Source organism: Clytia hemisphaerica, unplaced genomic scaffold, assembly GCF_902728285.1.
Source record: "Clytia hemisphaerica strain Z4C2 unplaced genomic scaffold, Clytia hemisphaerica genome assembly, whole genome shotgun sequence".
NCBI classification, from domain to species: domain Eukaryota; kingdom Metazoa; phylum Cnidaria; class Hydrozoa; order Leptothecata; family Clytiidae; genus Clytia; species Clytia hemisphaerica.
Window position 1 is genome coordinate 1330677 of NW_027103286.1, and position 24788 is coordinate 1355464.

Genomic DNA, 24788 nt, shown 5'->3' on the forward strand with positions numbered 1-24788 from the left:
ATTAACTTCACTTATGACTGCTATTCACGAACTTTGTCAAATACAGCTTCAGATTCCAATTTTTATTGACAGTGGACGAACTCTATCATGAATCGTAACGATACGAAGGAGGTTTAGGAAGTGAGGACACGGATAAAGGCGCCAAACGAACATTGGATGAGATTCGTGGTGATGTTTTTTGCTGCTTTGGCGCTTCATCATCTTGAGGGCGGCTTTGTGGCGTTGATTTAGGGGGCGGCCATGAATCACGAGTCAATGAGCGTTGGTCGGTTTGATTACGTCGTCCCTTCTGAATATGAGAAAAAGAGAGTCATATTAAAACTGTTTGAAACTGATACTAGCTAACAGAAAGATTTAGCCCGATCAGTTAAAGATAGAAATATATTAAATCGAAAATTTAATACCTTCAGACTTTCTCATACCTTAGCAAGGCTTGAGAATGTGTTCTCATAAATCTTTGTTTTTTCCTTTGGTTCAGTCTTGTAAAAAATATAATCTACCAATGTTCTTCCTCCTCACTGGGTGATTTGCTTCATTTCTTCGAAAAGTTATAACTTATTGATACTAACGCGACGAGAGTTGCTATCTAATCTTTCGTTCCAAAGCTTACCTAGACGCTTTGCAAACTCACGTGTTAAGTCTCTATCAAAAAACACTACACATTACACTATCAATCATGCCACAAAACAGTTATCCAAAATATTTATTTATACACTGAAAATGGTATCCGTTCTAGATGTCGATCCCATTTCTACGTCCCCGTACACGTCCACGTCGTCAAATCCTACTGGACGTATTTTGTACTCAAGGAACAGAAAAATCAAAACCTAGTGACAAATTTTTCTCAATAGTATCCGTTCTAGATGATGTTCCCACATCCTCGTCTACATCCCCGTCTACTTCTCCGGCTACGTTCCCGTCCTACGTCGTCAAATCCTACGTCGTCAAATCCTACGTCGTCAAATCCTACTGGACGTATTTTGTACTCAAGGAACAGAAAAATCAAAACCTAGTGACAAATTTTTCTCAATAATATCCGTTCTAGATGATGTTCCCACATCCTCGTCTACTTCTCCGTCTACGTTCCCGTCTACGTCGTCAAATCCTACGTCGTCAAATCCTACTAGACGTTTTTTGTACTCGAGGAACAAAAAAGTCAAACTTAGTGAGTAATTTCGTCATCAGGGCAGTGTATATACGTCAAACTCGAATTTCTTTTCAAGCAAAAGCTGCTTTTTACAAATTTTGGCGTCAAATCTACACATTTTGTACCAAATAAACTACACCATATTTTTGGAAAAGAAGAAGAAAATAATTGACATACAGATGTTTTTGGTCGTGCCATGGTAATATTTTCACCTCCTCCATCATCATCAAGGACTAAAACCTCTGCATTGATATCTTGATGTTGTGGCGATGGACCTCCATATTGGCTTCTATGAAGAAGATGAGGAAATGTTTAATAAAAAAGATTATACACCCTCGAGTGGCTCTCTACATATTTTTTTCCTAAGCAACCCAGTTCCTAAAGCTCGAGCCCTGAAATTAGCAACAAAAAATTCTCTATTTCGTAAAGTAAAAGCTTTAAAAATAATCTAAGCCAATAAGCATAAATATGGTGGTCAAAGCTAATTTTTCAGAAAATGAGCTAGAATGCTAAGCAACCCCAGCCCTGGCCCAAAAATTGGAGTTGCTTATAAAGAAAATGTCTACCCACTGGGAAAATTGGTCAAAGAACCACACCCGGTGAGAGAGAACACCCCTGTATCAGTGATCCAGCAAATAACCAGTGGATAAAAATGCCAAAATGGTCTAGTTTCAAGCCCAAGTGGGTTTATGAGTAAACCGGTGCAAAATATATTGAAATTCTACCCTGGAAAATCTTTGAAATTTATTATTTCAACCCGGTCAAATCAAAAAACGAAAAAGATTATCCCTACCCCGGTGAAAATCGAGTCCTCAACCCAGTGAGTTTTCGTGAACCTAGGTATTCAAATCCAGTTAAATTACTTTTTTCATAGCCACCCCAATGGATTTCAAAGCTTCACCGGGTCGCTGAGACAGGGGTGTGAAAGAAGCTGTAAAGATTTGATCACTGATTGAAAAAAATAAGGAAGTCTTATTCCCACTGGGAATGACAAGAAAAATTGAAATGAAAACTATAAAGACTATAATAGATCATCTGTCTATTAGCATCCTAGCTCATTAATTTTATCATGCAGAAAAAAGCTCACTGGGTCACAGAGACCAGGTCCATGTAATGATCATTTATTCATCTAAAGGAAATGATCTTCGAGAAGAATCCTAACCACATAGGCCCCGACAAGCCGTTGAACTGAGGGCCATTTCTTTGGGAAAAATGGACGCGCATCATGGTTGGATAAGGAAGAATTTCTTTCACTGTTTGCACCTTTTAAACACCGTAAATCATTATCTAATTGGACAAAACATAGTTTAGAGGCTTTGGACTTGAATTTAAGCCCCACTGACCCCCAATCATTCTTGAGGCCTTTTAGCGCCCGGGGTGGGGGGGGTACTAGGTTTGCGAAGTGACGGGTCATGTCCGAGCCAAAAATCGAAAATCGACCCTTAGAGAGAGGAAAAAGTGGTGTTTTTAGGACCCTAGAGAGACTAAAATCACGACCCTTTGAGAGAGGAAATTTTGGATTTCGTGTTTTTTGGATCCTTACAGGAACTCAAATTTCTTTTCAATGGTTTTTGTACCCCTTTAAAAGACTTTCGAGGGTGTGAAAGTAGACTCTTATGGCTCGCACATACCCGGCACCCATTTTGCCTAAGTAAAGTAAGTTTGCGACCGCAGCCGAGGGCGACCCGAAGGCTCCCTTTTCGTATAGCTGTCTACCCGAAGGTAGGGGAGGGCGCCACTCCTTTCCCTGGATTTCTCCACTTACCCTTGATCCGTCTCTTTAGTTGCTGAGCATCAAGCAGAGAGGCATCAAGTACCATTTTGGGAATCTTTGGTATGACCCGGCTGGGGATCGAACCCACAACCTTGCGCACCGTAGCTGGATGCTCTACCTTTATGCTACGGTCGCTCTACCCCCCCGGGCTTTAGCACTACTGCTAAGAAAAAGGATTCGCTTGTTAGGCTGAGAAATTTACCTGTAGTTATCAGCTGGTACAGGGCTGTGACTCCCATGTTGGTTACCATAGTAATGTGACGGGGGTGGCATGGGCGCCGTAAGATCGGAGGGTGAAGATAGGGGAAGTCTTGGACTGTAGTCAGTTTTGGTGGGTCCTGGTGGCTTTGAGTTCTTTTTGGACGAGTTTGAAGGACTACGCCTTGAAGACGGTGGTTGCTAAAGGTAAAAAAGAGTTTCAAAACGATATTCATATCTTTATCGAATAACGAAGCCTTGTTCATTTAAAAACCTTACAGAATTCAAAGAATTGGGATAGTAGAAGCAGATTATACCACACCAAGGCTCAATTTGCTAACCTTTTTTTTGGCTTTGAGAATTCAAAATGTTAAACTTGAGAAATGTTGAACTATGAATCTAAAAAGTCATATACTAAACTTTAAAGGTTGTTTGTGCTTCCTTTCTTAAAATGGAAAAATGATTTGACAGAACAGTGAATAATTCGGACGCAGTTTGCAATGTTCCTTTCAGTTAATAGGCCGTGGACCCCGTGAAAACAAAAGACTGTCTTAAAATCCTAAATTACTGGGCTGTCTACGTCATCCATCTTCCTTCATTAAACCATAATATCTTTTTGTGGGTCACACGGTAGTTTGCTGTAAGTAAATAAGCGAAAAAAGATCAACGTACCGATTTATCATTCTCTTCAACTGAACTGCTATTCATCAGACTCGAGACACTCGGGTCGACGGATGCGCTATTGAAAGCCATGCTCCCTTCAGACACCACCCCTATTGTAGTGATGCTCCCGTTGCGAGCGAAAGGGATATCCAGCAGATCTTCTTCTTCATCCCCGTGAAGATTGTCTTGGTAACCATCCACGTCATCTGCTCCAGAAGATCTGGGGAATTAGAGTATCGAAATTTTAATGCTTTTTGCAAAAAGTGCACAACTTTTTTCAGTAGACGAGTGCAGTCTTATACAAATTCGTATCGAAGAAAAACAAACAAACAATAAACAGCCATAACATATAAAAAGAAACGTGTCCAGTTTAATAGCTGACTAGTTCGCCATCTTGTTTTCGATTCAAATGTTTTGAACGAAAATCCAAGGTAAAATAGAAAACAACATGGCGGACTAGACACAATTATACGGGAAATCTCTGAGCAGTAAGCCTACCTAGTGTGTAAAAGAATACGATATCTGTGCGTTAACGTAGCGTAGCACGGCAATGAATTTTAAAATTTCCGTAGATATAGGACCTGTATAACAGACAAGGGAAGAAAATATTACATACTTTGAGTTGTGCGCATCAACATCAATGACCAATTCATCATCAGAACCTTGATGTTGAACCAAAACAACCAACTGATCGTTGAAATTGTAATCTGAACCACCATCTGATGACATTGAATTACTGTAGTCCGAAGTTTGCTGATTGTTGCGCGTAACTGATGTTTGGTCCCGCGTAACTGATGTTTGGTCCCGCGTAACTGAAACTTTTTGGTTCGTAATTTCCACAGCAGATTCGATATTTTGACTTTGACGAAGTTTTTCGAGGTCACCTTGCGGGATATCAAAAGCTTGGCCGTCACTATCTTCGAACTCGTTATCCTGCTCGTTACTTGGACGAAGTTGAGGTTGATTGGAGGACGAACTGAAGAGATAAAAGTATGACACTTTTTATGAGAAAAAACTTTTTATAAGAACAAACTATATAAAAACATAAGTCTTCGATGAACAAGAAGAAGAAACCTAAGAACATGTTAAGGCTTTGTGAACTCTAAAACATCCGATTTCTTAAGAAAATAGGCAAAAATGCTCACAAAAATGGTGAAAATAAGAACAAGGAAAATTTTAGATGTTCTCATTAAAAAACATGTAACGAAATGGTGTTAGTTAGCTCCGCAAACCAATACTCGCGGTCTTCTTAAGGTGGGATACGGTCAGAGCTTAATACTTGAAGTTTCCTCATTTCCAAAAAGGTTTACTGACCAGATCTCTTCGGTTAGCAATACTTTTGGAAAAACTCCTGAGTTTGAGTCCTTCGTAATTCGAACAAATTTGATTATTCGACCGTTCTTCGACCCCGCCTATATATGTTGATGTTTTAAACTAACCTTTTTTTGGAGTCTTTTGTTGATATATCATCTTGTCTCGTCAATTTTCGTTTATCCTCAACCTGTTTAGTCGAACGTTTTTCAAAAGTTGCATTCGATTCGTTCACTCTTTGCGGGCTTTTATTCCTTTGTCGTGTGTCTTCAGCCTTATTCAAGCTTGGTGTGTTCAGAGTCTTACAAGGTTGCCGTAAATCAGGAGATTTATCTCGTTTTTGACGGTTGTTGGGTACTGTTAATGCTCCCGTATCTTGAGTTTTGTTGTTCATTTGTTGTTGTCGTGTGTCAAGAGCCGTATGGTTGTTCTTGTTATGACTGTTCAGGGCCTTATTACGAAACTTGAGGTGCGAGAGTATGACCAATAGACAGTAATTGAGATTTTTTTGTTTTGCGTAGTCGAAAGGAGTGTAGCCGTTGTTATCTGCGATGTCTGTGAAAGCTGAAAAAAGAGTATGGTAGTTGAAACAGGAGTTTTGGAATGAAAAACTTTCTTTCATTTGTATTCTACAAAATGGCTGTGTCGAAACTTAGTGACTTCTTAGGAGCCTAATCAACGGACAATGGGCAATGGACCTTAGGACCCGCCTCCCCCGTTTATTTATTTTTTTGAATATAATATTTAGGTGTAAAAGGAAAGCCCTTATTTGGCTGTAAAATAATTCAATTTTAGTCTACATTTTTCTTATTTCGGGGTATTGAATAGTAAAATTTCCAATCTTGCGACCCTTACCCTAACTAGATCAATTATTAGCCAGTAAAAAAAACGAGAGAAAAAGCTGTACACCCTGTATAAATTGATCGTATTAATGTCGATTCGTTACGATTGGCTTTCTTAAAAATGAAAAAGAAATACCCGGCTAACTCACCTTCTCTGTTCAATAAGATATCCACCAACTCGCCATGGCCTCCTTGACACGCTAAATGAAGTGGTGTTCGTCCTCGATGGTCCGAAATATTTAATGAGACATCATGTTGACAAATTTCAAGAAGCTCTTCCAAAGCACCCACTGATCCTGTTTCGAAAGAGAAAATTGTTTTCATAAAACACCACCGTGTCATAGATCAGCTTGGACGCAAACTTAGTGGAATATGTACGGCAAGAATGGGGGCACTCATATGATCTGGCCTACGTCATGTGCCGCGCTTAAGGGTGGGGTTTTTCAGCGTCCCAAAATGCACTGTAAGGGTGTGTTTCTGTGAGATTGCACTGCAAGGGTCGAATTTTAAAACAAATTCAAAATAATTGTTAAAAAGAAAGGTTTTTACTTCTCGTTTGTTTGAAAAAGTTTCTATTGTCTGATAATTACAGCTGACAAGAATAATTTTCTCAGTTTTTCTTTGAAACAGAAAATTTCACAAGCTTCTTCTTTCACGCAGATTTACAGTTGAGAAAAATAGTGCTACTATAAGGGTTGGGTAAATCAAGAGAAAATGCACTGAACAAAGGGTATCTTTTCAGCCATATTGAACTGCACTGTAAGGGTACGATTTTGAAAAGCAGATTTTGCGCGGCACATACCGTCGTTTCGAAATCACCCCCCTTCCGGGGGGCAAGAATTTCGTCACCGGTTTGAAAAATAGCTTAAAAATTCAACCCCACTGAAAAATTAACTTTTATTTCATAGGCATTTAAAGTACAATGGAAAAATTACACTTCAAAATCACCCCACTGGAGTTTTGAGTGGAGAGCAATAGAACTTCTGGGAATTCCGATAGAAATTTATATTCCCACTCTGGGGAAAGATTCACCCTGAAGAGGAAGTAAATGTAGCTGCTTCTAATTGCTAATATACTACAAAAAAATGGTGTTGTAGTTTCGATGGCTGGCCCGTATTATCCCACACCAAATATAAATAAGGGAATCGATAAAAAGTTTGAGCACGCATATACAACATCCAACAGTGCCAGACAGTTTCATGAAGTATAAGAAGAAGCATAACCCAAAAATAAACATTTCCTTGGATTTTTGAATAGAAAACAACAAGAAAAAAGAAAAAGAAAATAGAGTCGATGTTGTAGGTCGCCCACAACATCGACTCTATTTTCTTGTTGTTTTTTATTTAAAATCCAAGGAAATGCATATACAAAGTTAAGGTACAAGGGAGAATTTGAAAAATGCAAGAGAGCCAAAGGTAGGCCCAGTCATGGAAAACTCACCATTTTCAGCGATTTGATGAAGGATGGTTTTGCCATGGTTATCGACGATGTTCGTGTACTCGCTTCTCATCAACACCTTGAACGAAAGCATATCAATTAGTAGGTATTTTGATATCAAGACGTTTTGTTTATGTTTTGAGCGCACCTTTTCCAAAGATGCTCGAAGGGTTATGTTCGAGCCCCCGGAGGGGATAGAGATACTAGGGTTGACGGATGAGGGGTATGTGCAGACGGACCAAAAACCGACCCAGTGAAAATTCCAAGCACTTTTTTGTGGCCGCTATACGGCCAAAATTTTGAATATTTAGAGAATTTGTATTTTGTGTACAAAACTGTCAAAAAGATGAAGATAGTGAGCAAAATCAAAATGTATTCTCTCTATGATGATTGAGAATAAATTCAATTCAATACACTTCTTTCTATTTTCGCAAATACAATGCTTAATCCTTATAAAAAATTTTGGTTACTTTCGAAGGCCAAAACTCAATTTCTAAGTCAAAAAACGGCCAGTGACCAGAGTGCTTGGAATTTTGCCTGCGACCCTTAGAGAGACATAGAGGGACTTTTTTGAAAGTTTTTCTTCCATTTTAGAAAAAAATCCTACCCTTAGAGGGACTAATTTAAAACTGTCTGATTTTTCCGACCCTTAGAGAGACTTTGAAAGGTGAAAAAACCGACCCTTACCGTCCACACATACCCAGCACCCATCCCCCCCAGGTTCAGGCTGACAAGGATGGAAAGTGTGGGTAGAAAAAAACTGCTAGATAAATTAACGAGACTTCATAAGCATATCGTTTTTCTAAAAGATTGCTCACCTTAAAACATTGTTTACTGGTGCTTTGCGAACAACTCCAATGCAAAAGGTTCTTTCCCGATTTGTCTTTGTCTCGCATCTCTGCATCAATTATCTCAAACCTGGAATATATACATAGGAAAAGACACGAGGGATAGATAGACTCACTTCTTGTCGGTCGGTTAGTTCGAAACGCAGGTCACAGGACACAGGTTGTAAGTCACAGATCGCAGGTCAACAAAATACAGACCGAAAAAACATTATCAGATTGTAAAGTTACATGAATACATTACATCGTAACACATATCAGAAAAAACTAATGATGGAATCTTGAGAAAATTGTAAAAACTGGTTTTTCCGGCATATTTCTGGCATTTTTGGCCCAGCGGCCGGGAAGACATTTTTTCGAAAATACCTTATGTATATCTTAGGTATTGCCAATTGCACCAGTGTGCAAAATTTCGTGACAAAAATATTTTCTCAAAAATCCAACTAGACCACATTTTGGGTATTGCTAATATGCATCTTCGTGCAAAAAATCAGAAAAAACTAATGATGAAATCTCGCGAAAATACCAAAAAACCGTTTTTACGGCATATTTCCGGCATTTTCGGCCGGAAATGAATTTTTTTCGAAAATTGGGCTCCGTTAAATTTTGAGCATTACCATTTTACCAAAAATCAGAAAAAACTGGTGACCCAATCCTAAGAAAAGCTGGTAACAGACGGACGGACGGACGGACGGACGAAAGGACAAAGGTTAATTTATAGGACCTCCAGGTAGGTCCGAAAAGTAACAATTGACTAGAAAACAGCACATAAACGAGTCTTTGAATGACAAAATAAGTTAAGACTTGTCCTTGAGAAATTTATTGGGGTAAGAGCCCCCCCCCCCTTACCACCCAAATACAGTAATCGAAGAATCCAATCACCATTCTTATCTGGCGATGGGAGGGAAATTCTTTTTATCTATCCTCCCTCAAAAATAGAAAATTTCTATAACATCGAGTGAGAAAAAATGATTAGGAAACTTTGCATGGTCTTGCTCAGCAAAAATTAAATTGATGGTTGTTTAAAATCTTTTAAAAAACACAAAAAACAGGGATATTTCAAAACAAATGTTTGAACCAACCACGCCCTCATGTTTACCCTTTTTTTGATTGATGAGGAGATTAGCCCTGTGAGCCTCTGGAAAACTCATCATGTAACGTTCAAATAGGCCATTTCACAGTCGCAAAGCGTAATGGGTAATCAAGACCACTGCGCGCTAATGACGACTTACTATTGGTCCAAAGTTTTAAAAATTTTTGAAGATTTTTGCGTCTAGCCAACGGGAAACCGTTATGGAGGCGCAATCAGTCCCATAGTTTGCAGAGGGGTATGAACCCCCCTAGGTTTATTTCATCCCCCCCTATATACCCATCCCCCCCTTTTGTAATGAAATCTTATCCCCCCCTTTTTTTTTACAGAAAATCCGTTTCGAAGGAAACTTGCTTTCCCACCTACCAGCAAAATTATCAACAAGAAAGAGTATGAAGTATTATAGTCACGAGCCAACAATGACAGAATATAACTAGCGTTTTTCATTAATCTTGATCATTTTAAAATCTAATCTAAAATGTGTGTGTTCTGTTGAAAGTTCTTCAGGTCCCCCCCTTTTTTATTTGACCCCCCCCCCCCCTACATTCCCATCCCCCCTAGTTTTTTCGGCAGATCTCGGTACCCCCCCTACAAAGGCCCTCCAGAAAGTTGGCATCCCCCCCTATTAAAAAGGGGGGGGTGCAAACTATGCAGTCCTGATTACCCAAGTTTCATTTCGAATGTGAAATGGCCTATAAGAACGTCGACGATGTTTGCCTTGAGATCGAGGTGTGTCTGAACCACTGACCTTTATATACCCTGGATAAGTTTTTCAATCCCGGCTAAGCAAAATTTTTGATCGGAGTTTTTTTTTGAAAAGTGGTACCCTAATGGTGGCACTACTTAATAGCGGTGTAAATGCATCGAGAGCGATAGATCTGCTTTTCCTCGAAAACTTTTGATGATGTAGCGCCGTTAGATGTTAATTTTTAACACTGCAATGGCTTCTTTACGGATACCAATTCAAAAAAAAACTTCGATCAAAGATGGCGGATATAGCTTGGTCCAGGGATATATAAAGGTCAGTGGTCTGAACTTTACCTCATATCATCATCATGGGAGATATTCAACAACAATTCCATGTTTTCGTATTGATCGAAATGGCAAGCCCACATAACTGGTGTCATCTCATCGTTGTCCAGGCTATTCTTATCGCCTCCTGCGTCTAACAGTTTCTATGAACAAATCAGAGATATTATTCGTAGAAAGCATAGTCTAACTCAGATATAGTAGAAAAAAATATAGAAATAATGCAAGGGAAAAATTCTAGTTCATATAAACTAACAATACCACATAACAATTATCGTATTATCATACAAAAACCATATCACTGCGTCTAACAGTTTCTACGCAAGCTAACAATTAGAATTATATTTTAACGGAAAAACATTATAAGCTAGTCAAAAGAAATCATTTTCGCTTTTATTTCGTTGATTTTGTACGTTGAAGGGCTTAGATACGTCGTGCTTTGGCTGAAAAGTGTGCTGTGGTTAGGTTGGAAATCCTAACTAGGTCACGCGACATTACAGTGCCGTAGGAAGCATTTTCATATTAGGGGGTCTGAAGTTTAGTGATACCGCGAGGGCCAACCATGGGTTGGCCCGAGAGGAAAATTTTGAAAATTTGAGCTCTAGATTGCTTAAAAATACACTCAAAGCATGCACATAAAGACAATTGTGACAAATTAAAAAAGAAAAACTTTGCATTTTGCAAAATAACCATTTTTGAAAAAATTATTGGGGGGGCATAGCCCCCCAGTTGCTACGGCACTGCATTACAATAGAATTTCAGCGCTTAACCAATCAGAAGCTTCGCGGGTTTTCGAAAACAATAATAGCAACAGTATTTTTTTACGATATTAACTTTTTTTTGCCTGTGATGGCTTAAAGCACAGCATCTAGCCCTTAAATCTTATTATACTTCTCGTTACCAGAAAAACCACAAACATAACACCAGGCTCTGCACCAAATAATCTCAAGCACAAAATGGTAACAAAATTCACTGTATCATCGAGAGGTTTCTATATAATACCTTAACAAGTGCTTTATCGGAATAAGCAGCTGCAAGATGAAGTGGAAACCGTCCTTCGCTGTCTTCTACGTTCAAAGAGACCTGAAGAAAAGAATGGTTTCCATCTGGTACACATTATCATTAAGACATATACGGCGTTGAAATGAATGACGAAACACCGATGTGTGTTGTAGCTGGATTGGGAAAATTAATAGTTCAAAGAATGTTTCACAAATTGCAAATCTTATCATTAGTAAAGTAGACACATTAAAGAAAGATTTAACAATTACACGTAAAAAATTCGATGGCCAAAATGTCAAGAACAAGTTAAAGAACATTTTAAGGCTTGGTAGACTTAAGAATTTCTTAGGAAAATGGATAAGAATACTCACAAAATGGTCAAAATAAGAACATGTTAAGAACATTTTTAGGCTTAAAACTCAAAAAGTTAAGAACATCCGAAGGCTTCAAAAACTGTTAGCTGTTCTTATAAAAAAACGTGTACAATGTTTGGTTATGACTTATGAACTAATTTGAAGCATATTATTTTACCAAGAAATCTCTAAAAAAGTTTTGCAAAGAGTTTTGGAGTTGATTGGTGTCAATTATTAGTTCAAAGAATTTCGAAACTAACTAATTGACTGTGCTATGGGGAAAATCATTAATTGTTGAAACTTTCAGAAAGTGAGAATTCACTGTAAAGTTTCCAGCCAGAAATCAGAGAAACCATTGTTTCCCATCAAATGGTTCAACGAATTTCACAACTAGCTAATTAGAATGAATAATTCAATAAAATTAGTGAGCCAGAATTAATGATTAATTAAAGGTGAAGTACCCAGAAATCTCCTATAAAAATAAACTGAAAATAATTTTAAGAAGTGTGTACCTTTTTCTTCATGAGTCTTTCCAACGCTTTTTCGTTATTACAAAGAGCACACATATGAATTGGTCGTAGTCCGTCTGTTTTATATAAAATGTGAAAATTAGAAATACATTAAAGGAAGAAATTTTGACGGGAATTTAATTTGGCGGATGGAAGAAAGTTTTTTCGGAGGGAATCTAATTTGGCGGTTAACTTGAAAAATTAAATTTGGCGAGAACTTAATTTGGCGGATTTTGACCAAATCTGCAAAATCCACCAAATTTTCTTCCCGTCAAAATTTCTTCCTTTTAATGTACGCATTGTTTCGGAAACTGACCATCATTACTCCATTTTGCCACACCCATCTTAAACGTAACTATAGAGCATGTTGACCACACTGGCTCAAATTCAGTGTATTTTGCGTCAATTAGCAAGCTAAGTTTGTAGCCTCATTTCATCATCATTTCCTCATTTCATCGCTAATTTCATCGTTCCTGCCACAGCAGAATGAAAAAATGAAACAAATATCCCCAGAGATTCGCCCAAGAAAAAGTTAGCAAAATTGTACTTGATTACTTTATTTTAGAACACTCCCTTCTCACAGACTAACTGGGACCCCTTCCCACTGAAAGAGTTTGCTAAAATATCGTCCCCGGTGGAAAATCATCCTCCAAGTTTTGTCCCAACTCAAATAAACCAATCCACAATGCAAAATATTATGCTATTTTTCCCATCCCCATTGAGTTTTCTGACTTGAAAACAAAAAAATTTAAATCCCAAGCCATAAAAAATATGGAAGAATCAATCCCCATCGTGTTTCAGTCCGCTATTTTGACCACCCCCTCCCCCACTGGCTGAAAAGATCCTACCGGGTTCTGTGAGAAGGAGGTGTTTTAGAATAAGACAACGATTGAGAGCATCTTACCGTTAGCCTCGTGTTGAAGATCGACGCCATTTTGAATCAGGATATCGAGACATTGTAAATGTTCCTTAGTGTTGCCATGGATACAATAAGAAACCGTGCAACGTCCCAACACGTCAACCTCGTTAATACAATCACTGTCTGAAAAGAAGAAGAAGACTTCATCTTCAGCTCATGAAAGTTATTAAACATATCGAGTCATTCATACATCAATTTGTTGAAAATTTCCAAGCAAGTAACTTCCCCAAAGGCTTAAAAAATGAGTGCTGTTTAAAGGTTTAAAGGTTTCGGATTTTCGCTCAATTTTGATTCGCTAAATTTTCTAAGCAATATACTTTTTTGTATGAGCATCCCAGATTGTTTAAGCCTAAAGATGTTCTTCCGATGTTCTTATTTTTGTGCAATTTCCATGGCCCCCGTCACCGGGGGGGCCAGGGGGGCCATGGCCCCCCAATATTTTGCAAAGTATTTTTTTTTTTACTTTGAAAAATCTTATATATACCGTTTAGAGGGGTGAAATAAGGGCAAAAAGTCGAAAATTTTCTTCGTCGCCCAACCATGGTGGGCGACATATTTTTTTGGCCCCCTCAATTCGATGCGCACGCCGGGGGCCATGATTTCCTGAGAAATTGGGTCTTTTAGAGCCTAAAAGCCTTAAATGTTCTTAAACTTGTTATAAAGTTCTTTTTTTTAAAGAACAATCTAAGCCTTAAAACTCAAAATGTTAAGAACATCCGGAAGCTTCAAAAATGTTGGATGTTCATAAAAAAACGCGTATTCGGTTGTTCGTTCAAAAAATGACCTTTCGTTAAATAAATATTATCAATCAAATCTGTTTTATAACTGATTCAACCAGACTCGACATCTCTTTGAAAGAATTAAAAAAAATGAGTACGCTTATTTTAATCAATATTGTCAAAAAAAGATTTACAAAATCTTTCAGTGTCAACGTGAGTACATTATGCTTCACTGTAGACAAATCAAATAACTATAAAAAAAATGAAAATATACATGCGATATATAAAAAAAACAGCAAGGTCCAGTGGAAAACTTAGAGTTGTTGTTTTTTGAAACTTTGATTAATTAAAACCGTTGGGTGATTTATTTTAAGGTAAGTAGTTTTCTTCAGGTTCAGATTTTTTATTGTTTTCTTCCTCTCGTTTGTTCTTCTTGTAAAAACTTGAGTTAATTAATTCTAAGAAATTTACTTTGTACTGTACAAGTTTTTTTATAAGAACAAAGTTTGTAAATAGAATTTAAGACTTCAATACCATAGAATTTAAGAAAAATCTAAAAAAACATTTTAAGGCTGTAAAACGTGCAACTTATGAGGAAAATCTGAAAATGCAAAGAATAAGAACAAAGAATACGAACAAAGAATAAGAACATTTTAGGAACATCATTAAGCTTATAACCAAAAAAATCCAAAAACAGCCGAAGGTTTCAAAAATTGTTGATATGTTCTTATAAAGGAAGTGTAACGCGGAAATATGTCATTTCCTCCATTCGTAGGCCAAAATGATTCGTGATTTGAAAACTTCGAAAAATTGTTGCCAAATAATTATTTTCTCTGAATCGTACAATTAGGAAAACTGTACAATTTTATAAACCAATCAGATTCGAGCGATAATGAGGCTTTTAAAGAGAGACTCTGATAAAGAGTGGACTTCAAATTTCTTTTATATTTTAAAAAGATTTTAAACAGTTCGGGGACTTTGGAATTAGAAGATTTAAAGAAAATTTACTTGTTTGCTTGTTTATTTGTCTGCATATAAAAATTGCCATGGATTCTCATTTGAAAAAATTTAGATTTTTTTTGAGAAGAGCATCTTTATTTTGGAAACATTTGGATTTTATTGTCGTGATTTTTGGACTTTTGATTTTTATGTTGTTATCACAATATTACAATGTAAGTGAACTATTTAAAAAATGTCTTTCTTGGCAGTTTAGGTATTAACTCTTTCTTCTATTATAGTTTTTTGGCGCCAAAGCTTTTGTTTAGCATAAGATTGTTTAGACATTCTATTTTTACTTATTGAAAATTGAAAGTCCAGTAGACCTCCGGCTATTTGAAGTTTCAAGAGTGAACAACATTCACAATACTTCGAACAAACAGGGGTTCGAATTTATGAGGAGCATCTATTCCACCGATTTATTCAAGACATTGATGATGATCTGACCCTGTCAGAAAGAAAAATCGAAAAGTTTTCCTATTTCCACCCTGAAAAGTGGCCAAAATGAATAAAAGTAGACGAAAAATTGAAAAATAATTCTAATTTCCACTATGAAAATGGTCAAAAATTACCAAAAGTCGACCCTGTCAGAAACACGTCTTGAAAATTAGTAAATATTTTTGACCCTGTCAGATATCTTCAGAGCCTTAAAAAAGGACGCGTACCCAATTTTGTCTAAGTAGCGCCCCTGGGAAATTACTTTTGTTCAAAATCATTACTTTTAATTTGTCAAAATTCTCATAACATTTTAAAATGAAATTTAAAGTAAAAGGAAAATTGAAATATCTACAAAAAAAAAACACAAACCTAATTTGATCAACTCTTGCAACCTGACCACATCAGCCTCCTTGAGAACGTGAAAAACCTCTGGAAGTAAATTCCTTTTATCACCGTGTCCAAAGCTTGCACTGAGCTGGTTTGCATCTAAGTTGATCCATCTCCATTCAAATTTGTTTGCAGGTGGGATGAAGGGAGATGCCGGGCTCAATGATCCAAGGGAACTGGACAGAGAGAGACTTCCATCAAGCAAAGGGGTCACCTGTTAAGAACATTGATTAAAGAGTACATGAGAGAATAGTAAGCAGTAGTAGAGTCAATATTTCACATAATTAACCTAGTAATTTAGAAACTCTACACATTATTTCAAGTGTTTTCATGAGGTCCACGACCAGCCCAGCTCGCCTACCATGAACTGAATGGAAAAAACAACACGGACCCCTGGTTTGAGGCACTCGGCTATCACTGTTTTTTAGTATCTTTATTTTGATGTGTTCGACATCTAAGTAATCAAGATTATCAACGACTGAAGTTTTGCAACTTCATAATGAAAGAACTTGATAAACCAAGGGGCAATTTAATTTAAAAATTTAACACAGCTTTCAAAAGAATTTTAAAATTAATCAAACATTAAATTCAGAAATCGCTTAAAAAAGAATTGTATTGTGATTAAGGTAGTGAGTGCTTTGATTGAACTGAGGGTGGTTTTGGGCCTAGACCTTATAATTAAGGTTTTTGGTTGAAAAATGTTTCAGAAAATTGTGCCCATATGTAATTGGGCAATCCCTGGCGGGGATCCATTTTTTTTGAATGAAAATACTTCAACCCCTAGGATTCTCAAATATTACATGTAATCCATAGGATTAAAAAAATTCCATTAATTTCAAGCCTTGTCCCCATTGGAATGGAACCTTTTCATCAACAGCAGCTATATACCCAACAAGGGACAAACGGAAAAGTGAAGAACTCTGTATTTGAAAAGTTTACGGAACATCATGGAATCAAACATATGGGAGAGATAGAATATATAAACAAACCTTAGTTTTGTGGCGAATCCGTTTATAATGTTTATGGAGATTAAGTAGACTGTAATTCAATGAGTCTCGCAGTTCCGCTGTCTCTACTCCTTGAAGCTTTGTAAGAAATTCCTTGATATCATGGACCACCCTTTGAAAATCTGTAAAATATAGACAATATGAAAATATATGTGAAATATATTTTCTATATTTTCTAACAGTTTGGAATTTGCTATGTATTGATTTCAATAATAAACTTAAATGATAAGGTAAAAATATCAACTAGAAGTTGAAACTTGATGTCATTGTCAGTATTACCAAATTACACTATTTTCAAATAAAAAAATAGACTTTGTGACATAAAAAGAAACAACAATTTAAATTGCATTTAATGTAAACATAATTAAAAAATACCTCTCTTTCTAGGAGACATGATTCCAGTATAATTCACATTATTGTTAATTCTTCATATACTTTTTATATTTTTCAAACCTATAATATACAAAATATACATAATTGTTACAAGGGCAGGACTGTAAATAAATTCACTCGGACATAATACCCGACTAAAATCGAATCCAATACCAGTCAAACTCAAAATCCTCTCGTTTTCTCATTAAACCTAAAATAGCAACTTACCCAAGGTTTCAAAAACAAATCTCAATTTTCAATTTCTAACAAACACCCCTACTATGTACTAGTTATCACATGACTTCGAGTGCAATACGAGAAATATTTTACGAGTTCCGAGATTTTTCCGTAATATTTTTCCGAGCCTTTAGGCGAGGAAAAATATCGGTAAAATCTCGGAACGAGTAAAATATCGAGTATTGCACGAGAAGTCATGTGATAACTAATTTATTGTCGACTCAAAAAAATTGTCCTGATATAAATCTCTTTTTGTTTTTGTTTTAAAACTTACTTCCGCCTTGCTTCTTTCTTCTGTGTAGTTTCGAATGTTTTTATTCGAAAATCTAATTCGAACGTTAGATTCGAACAAAAAAATTCGATATGTTCCCGCAGAAAATACTCACACAAAAACAAAACAGAAAAGGATTTTTCGATCATTTTCGATCCAGAAGTTTTGTTTTGAAGAGTTGCAGATTTTTCAGAGATGTATTTGAAAGTTTCTAGATTGATAATTCAAAATGCAGATGGTGTACAGTATTGTTTCGATAGACAAGAAACCCTTCATCATTGGATTAATAACATTCAGTCTTTTTATATGTTTTGTTTCGATGCATGGAAAAGAATAGCAGAGGAAAGGAGTCCCATGATGGAAATGTATGCTTGTAATAATGGTTAAAGAACAACATTTTTTTAAGAGCAATACAATTTGGATACTTTCTTGATTATCATCAAGCTTTAAATGTTTTGAATTTTAGAAGGAAGATGTAATGATTGTTGAGTTGAAAATTCCAGGACGTACCTCGTCGAGAACGAGAATTAGGAGAGAACTTTTATAAAAATCACTCGTCATTTGGTTTAATACAAGACATTTCACTTCCCTTGCTATGTTATGAGAAATTTTATTGGCAAAAATTCAAGAATCTCAAGTTTTTTTGTATGCATGGATAATTAAAAAACTGTTTGATTATCACACGAACGAATTTTATACCAAAAACTGGAAATATTTGGGTGGTCTCAAGTAGTTTTATAATTTCTTAGTTCATCAGATTTGATTTTAGTGTCTTTTATGGAAAAACTTCAAAGTAAAAGTTAATCTGAAAATATTTTTGTTGCGTTTTCCCTTTGACTCCCAAGTCAGTTTTTCCGAAAGTCAGTTCTTTTCGGCTGTTTTGTTTTGATTTTTCTCCCGCCGCTTACCCAGTCCCCCAAAAGTCAACGCGGTCATATTTCCATACTAGAGAAATATGAAATATCGCAAATATCTCGATGCTCTCGACCAATCAAAACGCTGATATTTTTTTGGGTCGGCAATAATAGATAAGAGCAGCCTTGGAACAACTTAAAGTTACAGTAATAGAGAAAGTGGTTAGTTGATAAAAGTGAAAAACTTTTAAAAGTTACAAAGAAAGCGATTGGATAAAAAGTGATCTTAAAAACAATCTTAAAAGTTACAAAGGAATCAATTCGATAAAGATTTGTTTAAAATAGAAGTTCGTGGTTTTATTCATTATTTTTTCATGTGGACATCATGACCAATCCAATATAAAAGATTTTCAGTCGGTCAAATGGCTCAATTTACCAATCCCTAACTTTAATAAGGTGAGCAGAAACCAAACACAGGTTGTCATCACACACGATTTGAAGTAAAAATGAAATTAACATCCATAGCATTCCTGGAACATTCCAGAACGTTCCCGATCGTTCCAGAACGTTCTTAGACATTTTTAAACTTGTAAACGTTCTCCTGCGTTCTTAGATCGTTCCTAAACATTCAAAAACGTTCGGTAACATTTGTTTTACTGGAACGCTCCAGTATATGTATTTAAAGTTGCTTGTGGTGACACATATGTCCTTAGAGGCGCAGTGGTAGTGGTCATCAACGTTAATACTCCTTTAACTTTAGGCAAATACGAAGGTCTATTGCATATTAATTACTCGACACTTAAGTGGATGTAAGTAAAACCAGAGGGAAATTAGATATTACCTATAAATAAGTTTTGTTCAAATTGGCTCGCTAACACTCTCCCGAATTAGTACACAATAATGCTGCAAATCTATATGGACGTACTATAAACAAGTGATACTTTTATGGACCTACCTGGTTATGCATTTAACAAATATAATTGATATCTACGTGAGCATGACCGTTAAACAATCATTCAGAACACAAATAGTGACGATCTATCAAAATTAGTCGTTTGTTTCTTATAAAAAAACGTTTAGAAACCAAAATTTCATGCTCTTGAAGTAATCTTTCATATTCAAGACTTCGTGAGCAAAAAAAAAACATCAATCTCATTAAAAAATTTAGTAATTTGGCTAATAACATTGATGTATGCTTATTAATAGTGATTCTTATAAATAAAGATGCGTTTTTTGAGCTGAAAAATTCTTTTTTCACAAATATCTGCTTGAGCCATCTTTTACCTTACTTTCATGTAAAAAATCAGAAAAAAACAATGATCCAATATTTCACAAAGCTCAAAAAACCCTTTTTAGCCGTTTTTTGGCCCAAATTTGCCCAAAAACATTTTTTTTCAAAAATCGGGCTCCGTCACATTTGAGGGTTTAAAGTTATGCATCTTTGTGCAAAAAATCATAAAGAATGAAAATGCCAATCACGAGAAAAGCTAATACCTAAGTAATTGATAATGTGCTTATAAAAAAAATATCGAATTTGGCCAGTTTTTCTATACAAACACGCTAAGAAACCAAAATTTCATGTCTAAACACACATACTCTCTAAAAGTAAGCCCTCATGAGCAAAAAAAACATCTATCTCATAAAAAAATTAAGTAATTTGACTAAAAACATTGATGTATGCTTATTAATAGTGATTCTTATAGATAAACATGCGTTTTTTGAGCCAACAAAATTTTTTTGCAAAAATCTGCTTGAGCCATCTTTTACCTATGATGGTACCCTACTTTCGTACAAAAAATCAGAAAAAATTAATGATCCAATTTTTCACAAAGTCTAAAAAACCCGTTTTTTAGCCGTTTTTTGGCCCAAATTGGCCCAAAAAATTTTTTTTTCGAAAATCGGGCTCCGTCACATTGTGGCCACCACCATTTTGCACCTTTGTACCAAAAATCAAAAGATTCCTATGATTCAATCCTGAGAAAAATTGGTAACAGACGAACGAACGGACGGACGGACGAACAAACACAGGTTAATTTATAGGACCTCCACCGGGGTAGGTCCAAAAATTATGGTTTCATTCCTGTATTACAAAGCAGATAATTTTTGGCTCGAATTACTTCAGTAATTTAAGATGTGGAACTGAGTCATAAGTTGTCACATTTTCCCAAACTATTCCTGAATTGGAGACCAAAAGTCAATTCTAACTCGTGGTGGTTCTCCTTGGCAACTGAACAAACCTTCACCCGGGTCAACCCCTGTAATGTGAGGGGGATTGGGTTGTCAGTCCATACTTGCTGACAGGATGCATAACTGCACTATCACAGTTGTGAGATTGGGCTGAATAACCTGCTGTAACTAGCCCAAATAGATAAATAGAGAGAGAAAGATAGATAGCACTTCGATCTATCCATTATTCCAACAAAGAACAGAGGTCTAACAAAAACATCACCAAACAACAGACAAAGAAAGATTCAAAGATGGAAGGATTTTATATCATATACAAGACAATGTTAATCAGGAAAAATGTCTGAGAAATTGCCAAATGCTTGAAATGCTATCCCAATGTTTGATGTGTTAGATTTTAATTATTTTTCATCATGTATAATTCCCTGAGTGTTTGACTGTTGTGATTGTTGTTCATGCGAGAGCTATTGTACTGTGAAATCGGGTAACTTGCATCACTGGAGGAAAACATACATTGGCTCCAGTTTACAGACCAACTAAAGCAGTATTACTTCTCTTCTAACTGTTTAGACTAAAACTCCTATATCAAGATTACAGTATTTTGAGTGCAGGCCGAGTTTTCAGTGGTTTCATTTTCCATTTCAAGCCAACATCTTAGCCATGGGGTGCTTGCCGATAGTTACAGGGATTTGTGCAAAAAGCAAACATAGAAAGTTTTCCAAATCCCAATTTCAATTAAACCAATAAGAAATTAAACTCTCCCATGTTTTCACTTTTCAACCTAGATCCACAAACTGCCGGATAAGTCATTTCCCAGAAATTTTGCCGGAACTCAAGCACTGACCTATTTACATGTGCAAAATTATTCTTACTTTAGCGTGTAATCAAGGCCTAACAAATCAAAGCGCTGTCTCGGAAATTGAATGACAAAATTTTGTTGGTTGATTCTGTCCGCTACATGTTTATAGCAATCGTTATTTTATTTCATTTCAACCTTTATGTTTTAATTAATTGCCTTGAGATCTTGAACTTGATTCAGGTAACGTTTACTCTTGTTGTTACAAATACATCCTGTAGATGACTGATGTTGTCTTCTCTGAATACTTGATTTTCTAGTGTGGCTAACTGTAAGTCTAGACTTCAGTGTTGACATAGATCTCTTCATACTCTTCTCCCCGGCCATTTATTTTGCTTCTTTTTCTTTTTACTGCCCCTTTCTCTCCAGGTCAGCTGAGAGGCAGGTGGTGAATATTTCACCGAGTGGATGGGAAAAAAAGGGCTTGAAATAACGGTCAGACATCGGACATTGTCCGACCCAAATAGCTTCATGTCCGACCCAAAAATCATAATTTTCAAGCTAAAGCAACCCTGATCGGACATTTTGTCCAACCCACTTGAAATCGTTATTTCGAGGCTTGGAAATCCAGTCTCATATCTACCATTACAACCAATTATATATTGGACTTATGACGTAATTCAATGAGAGACTCCACCTTTTAAAAATTATAAATAAAAAGATGTCAGTTTTCAAGCTTGTTGTTGCAAGAGGTTATTTGGCAATTTATGGTAATTACAACATCCTTCCTAAATTCATCACATGTTCTTTTTAATTTGATTCTCATATACAAGGTGAGAAACCTTGAACAAATTCGGCAAAAATTCCCTTCGACAAAGTTCGACGACGAAAGGTATGGACATGTTTTTTAATTCTTACCAAAATGGACATTTTGGGAAAAACCTTATTACGGCTTTTGTATCCACAATCAGTGACAAAATACTTGGCACAAAAGGGAAATTCACAGGGGTGTTTTGAAACCACAATCGATTTGTAAGTGCTCTAAAGTAGGTTCGATGGGTAGAGTTTTAACTCTGAGTTTTAACGCTAGACTTAAGACTTAAGATCCAAAATTTCAAAAAAGGTCCAGTAAAGCTTGAAATATAGCCTAGGAACCAATAAATCCCTCCCAGATCGAAATAATCGATGAAATCAAGTTGAAGGCCTGAAATTGACATTCTCGCTTGAACTTCAATTTTCAAAAAATGGTAAATTAGCCAAAAGTGCCAATATATTATGGCACTGATTGCAGTTGTATTTTACAATCTTATAATAGTGGTTATCTTAAATAGTCAAAGAACAACATACTGAAAAATCTATTTCCAATTCTAATTCTACTTAAAGTTATCCTATTTCAAAGTGCGGCCCAAAAATGAGCTAAAACTTAGCATTTTAGCATTTTAGCTATGTATTTCTATTTTATTCCGCGCGGGTTTTTCAATAGAGATGTCACATGACTCAAATTCCGCAGTCTTATTGGACTAGAGAAAGCGAAAGTGAAATCGCGCGATCTGATTGGATGCAAAAAAGACCCTGTGAACTGGAACTGAAAATAATTCTCATTCTAAAAAAAGATGGCGGCGAGAAAAGCACGTCTTTTGCTTTGGACAAAAGGTTGTAAATTCTGGTTGATTTTAAGGTTTTATCTTATTTTTTCTCATTTACTTTAATTAGTAGAGGCTTCTTCAATGTTTGGGGAAGGTAAGTCTATAAAAGTAATTTTTTTTCCGTTGAAAAAAGTGTTTAAAAAAGCATTTTTTGTGCTCAAGGTTTATTTTTCTTCGCAAATTTTTGTCTTCAATCTTAAATAGATGAACGAGTATTTCACTGATGGTTATGATATTTTCACAGAACATAGTAAAACTATTCAGGAATTTGGACCTTTTAACCGACTTTCAAAAAATCTATTAGGGGTCACTCACATATCGATTCTTCCCACGACTAACGTCAAATTGACGCTAATTTGAAAACCCCCCACCCCCACCTCTTAACGTCAAAGTTCAAAAATTATCAAAAATCGATGAAAATTTTCTCCTTCACTTTCATCGTTGTTTTGTCAGCCATCTTTAATCTCGCTACGACTTGCTCAGGCAGTTTACATTTAAAAAATAATGGAGATAATTTCTAAACTTTTTTCAGAAAGTTGCCGGAATTAATTATCTCCATAATCATAATTCGCCGTCGGCGAAATTCAAGGGCCGTGCGAACCGTCTGAAGTGTGAACAAAAGGAACTCCAGACGTAAACATCGGGCCGTTTGTTTTGGTTAAAATTTCTGTAAAACAGCGAAGCAAACGAATATTTAGGTATGTAAAAGGAGGAAAAGAAATATGGAAAGTAACATTTGTCACGGAATAAACGTATTAAAAATTGATATTTCTGGTGAAATTTCTTAGCGTCAAAGACTCTAACCCACCCACCCCTTCGCGTCAATTTGACGTTAGTCGTGGGAAGAATCGATATGTGAGTGACCCCTAGTTCTGGAGATAGATATATTGAAAAGTTTAGACATCGGTAGTTCACGTTGGCGTTCGCATTTCAGTTCCCAAACCAAACGCACGTGGTCTGGTCATTAAAATACAAACTTAAATCAAAACAATAATGGTAGAGTAGAGCTGCAAGACCTATGGCTAAATCTTCATGATGCACCGACAAGCACGGAGACTTAGAAAATTTTTTGAAACTTTTCAATACTTTACCCCGGTTCGAACCTACATGTTTCCGATTACGAAACACGTAGTCTATACCACTAGGCCACGACGGCTGCTAATTTTCCGAAATTCAAGGTTATTTATATGGAGTGACATATATAGTATATACGGGTGAACAGACCTCACGAGTTAGGCTAACTGTTATGATCGCCATTCCTCCAGGAAGACCCCACACACGGGTGCACCACCGGGAGGGTGCACAGCCGTCTGGGTGCATGTTAGGGATGAGCAGCGTTTGATGATGGATTGATTCTATCTATAATACCTACAAAAATTGATTTGATATGGTACAGTTGACATCGCCATACTCTTCAAAGTAAAATGTGTTAGTAAAGTAATAGAACAGGACAAAGTCCAAGGAACCTGGCTGCTGTATCATTATCAACCTCCTTCCTCCTCCTCAGTCTGAGAAAAAATGAAAAAATTAACAAGTTTTGGCTATAATATAAAATCAGTAGCTTAGCAAGTTGGTAAGACAAAGAAATTTCCTCACCATGTTTCAACAACAAGATAAATTGAACATTCATGTGTATAATTGAATAAAAAAGTAACATCTTGAATAACTTACTTTTTGAAAATTGTTGAGAAGAAAAATCAGAAATTATCCTGTGGAGCTGAGGTGCAAATTTTTGGTCGTCCATTGAGCCTCGATTATCTCT

At 36.3% G+C, this 24788-nt stretch overlaps 2 protein-coding genes across 2 annotated transcripts in view; one reads left to right on the forward strand and one right to left on the reverse strand.

Moving 5' to 3' along the window:
• LOC136806314 (uncharacterized) lies at nt 1-17121 on the reverse strand. The gene is made up of 16 exons (XM_067062871.1): nt 17042-17121; nt 16649-16788; nt 15642-15873; nt 13105-13242; nt 12204-12277; nt 11339-11419; nt 10349-10482; nt 8191-8290; nt 7376-7451; nt 6085-6231; nt 5222-5657; nt 4399-4758; nt 3792-4002; nt 3124-3320; nt 1325-1436; nt 1-289 (listed from the first exon to the last, which is right to left on the reverse strand). The coding sequence occupies exons 1-16, from the start codon at nt 17058-17060 to the stop codon at nt 86-88; spliced, it is 2661 nt and encodes an 886-aa protein (XP_066918972.1). The 5' UTR covers nt 17061-17121; the 3' UTR covers nt 1-85.
• The window catches only part of LOC136806323 (uncharacterized), a 15835-nt gene continuing 5237 nt past the window's right edge, over nt 14191-24788 (forward strand). The window contains exon 1 of the mRNA XM_067062880.1: nt 14191-14212. The gene's annotated coding sequence lies outside the window, so the exon portion shown is untranslated. The remainder of the gene's footprint in view (nt 14213-24788) is intronic.